Source organism: Montipora capricornis, chromosome 7 (genome assembly GCF_036669925.1).
Source record: "Montipora capricornis isolate CH-2021 chromosome 7, ASM3666992v2, whole genome shotgun sequence".
NCBI lineage: Eukaryota > Metazoa > Cnidaria > Anthozoa > Scleractinia > Acroporidae > Montipora > Montipora capricornis.
In genome coordinates this window covers 14,107,560-14,110,059 of record NC_090889.1, presented here as the reverse complement: position 1 = coordinate 14,110,059, position 2,500 = coordinate 14,107,560, and the positions used below count along the sequence as shown (strand labels likewise).

Here is a 2,500-nt window from a genome sequence, read left to right as displayed (position 1 = left end):
GTCTAGGAGAAAGAAAAGTTGGGAATTCTTTATATAAACTTCTACATTTCAAGTACCGTTTCTAAAGCAATTCTTTTTGCATGGGTCGACGCATTTTCAGAGCATAATATAAAAAGGATTGTTTTCCTTTGTGCCATTGAAGAATGCGTTCTATCGAAGCTCAAGTGGAGAAAAATTGACACTTAAACCGGATTATAAACTTGCTGACATGAACGTTGGCTCTCTTCTCAGTAGGATAAACACAAAAAAAGTAATCGACATTAAATCGGATAGTTTCCCATTGACAGATACTGAACAATCAAATTTATTGAATTACTAGATCGTTGTGCCAGACGCAGCTACTTGTGGCGCATCCAACTAAATTTGTCAATTTATGGAACATGTATTCGGCAAAAAAAAATATCCATCAAAGAAAAAAATAACTAGTGATTTGTTGACGAAAGAGACTAAACTTTCCGATCTGTTACAAGAAATTTTCAGTTAGGAACTCGAGTACCTCTTTGAAAACAAAATATGAGGAAGTATGATCTTGACCAATGCTTTTACAAGTTTTTTATCAAATCGTTCAAAAAAGTCAACACTACTCACGATCATATATCGCTTCAGACGTTTTCTTTATGTTCAATGAACAGAGAATTTATTGATGCATCAGGGTATTTTAGAGTGTTTTGTGAAGATCTTCTTGCATACATTTATGTGGAAGGGTATTCTGTTTGAGCCCAGTTGTACAAACCGAACCTGCTTTCATTTATTAATAATATGCATCAGATGCATGCAAGAATTTCAGCATGTTGATTGACTGAGAGCGCGTCAATTAATTCCAAACAGAATGCAGAAAAGAGAATTAGAAAAGATAGTTGAAATACATGTATTGGAGTAAAGTTGAAAATTTTGCATGTATTTTATTAATAGTAATCACATGGCTGACTTTCATTTGCGATTTGAAAGAAGTAAATTTTTTCAAACACGAACAAAGACAAGGAGCGCGTAGGGTGATTGCAATTTGTAGTCTTTGAAAAAAAAAAGTACTAGGCTTATTTATTCCAAATTGCATACATCCCAGCCTTGCTATGAATCCTATTTTTCCTATTTATTTTATAGGATCCTATAAAACTCCTATAATGAGCCAAAAACTCCTATATTTCCTATAAATACAGTTTAAGGAAAATGATAGTGTTAAATGTTTCTCATTCAGAATGTGTCATCTCTTGATACATATCGTAATATGTTAACCCTTTAAGCCCCAATATCCACTTAGAAATTCTCATACTGATCTTCATACGTTTCCTTGAAGAATTAGTTGAGAGAGTTTCATAACAGATGAAAGCATTTTCCCTTTAGTGATCATTTTACAAACTCTCATAAGCATTGATATTGGTCACTATTGGGAGTTACACTTCTCATAAGTGGCTGACCTTTTTTGGAGGTTGTAAGGGGTGGTCATGTGACTGTTGACAATCACTGTTTACTTTTGTTTGTAAATCGTCTCATCAATGAACACATTGCAAACTAGTGTCTTAGTCTCAGAAATGATGCAAGACTCATTGAATTGTGTTTCAACCTAAGAATTTTACCTGTTAGTGGCTTAAAATCCTCCTATACAACTCCTACATTTTGTCCTAAAATCCTATAAATCTCCTATATTCCTGCTAATTTCCTCCTATTTTTCCTATATTTTTTTTTTGGAAAACGGCTGGGATGTATGCAAATTGCACTCGGAATCATATGCATTACCTACACTTGTCCACGTACAAGACAATAATATAATTCTTTCATGAAGTTTTCCGTTCAGTTTTTGTCATTGAAGTCGTTTAAATCAGCAATGTTAATTGTTTCTTTTTGGCGCTGTTGGAAGTTCTCATTTAATGACCTCTTTAACCTTTTCAGGTAGGTTGAAAATTAAATTGTGAAATCGGGTATAAATATACCACCAACAAATTCTGGAACGTCTTAAATGGAGAATTTATCAAACGCATTATGGATAGAATAAATATAGTTTACATCGCTAGGCACGTATGTTTCGAGAAACATTGTGTCAAAGAAAATCAAAGACCAAATAATCACATAGCCTTGATGTGAACTAGTGTAAAAACAAGGTCCGATTTTTCGTCTGTGTTTCAAATCCCTACAATAAACATTTATTGGCAAGTTATGTAATGTATATTGTGCAGAATTATTTTTCAAGAATACAGTTGTTTTCCTAGCACGCTTTAGCAAAATATGACCTCTTTGAATTGTCAATTACTTTGTTTAAGACCAAAAGAATGGATGTGGCTAACCTTCGTAGTGCAGGAGTTTTTGAGTCTTGACTGGCAACTGGTCTGTCCAACAAAGAATCACTCTCAATCGTACGTTGTTCCAGTAGTCTTGTACTCTTGAAGCCAAGACATCAACCTTGCTTTTTGCTCGTGCCGTCATACGCCGACAATCATCATCGGCAAAATCGATTTCATTGTTGGTGTTTCGCACGAGGATTTTCCTGAAACGCGCCGAGTTTCTC

At 34.5% G+C, this 2,500-nt stretch overlaps 1 protein-coding gene across 1 annotated transcript in view; it reads right to left on the bottom strand.

The window, feature by feature from the left end:
• The window catches only part of LOC138058234 (protocadherin Fat 4-like), a 78,261-nt gene that overhangs the window by 57,728 nt on the left and 18,033 nt on the right, over positions 1 to 2,500 (bottom strand). Inside the window, exon 3 of the mRNA XM_068904131.1 lies at positions 2,280 to 2,500. This exon is cut by the window's right edge and continues 224 nt beyond it. Coding sequence (XP_068760232.1) covers positions 2,280 to 2,500 — 221 coding nt within the window. The remainder of the gene's footprint in view (positions 1 to 2,279) is intronic.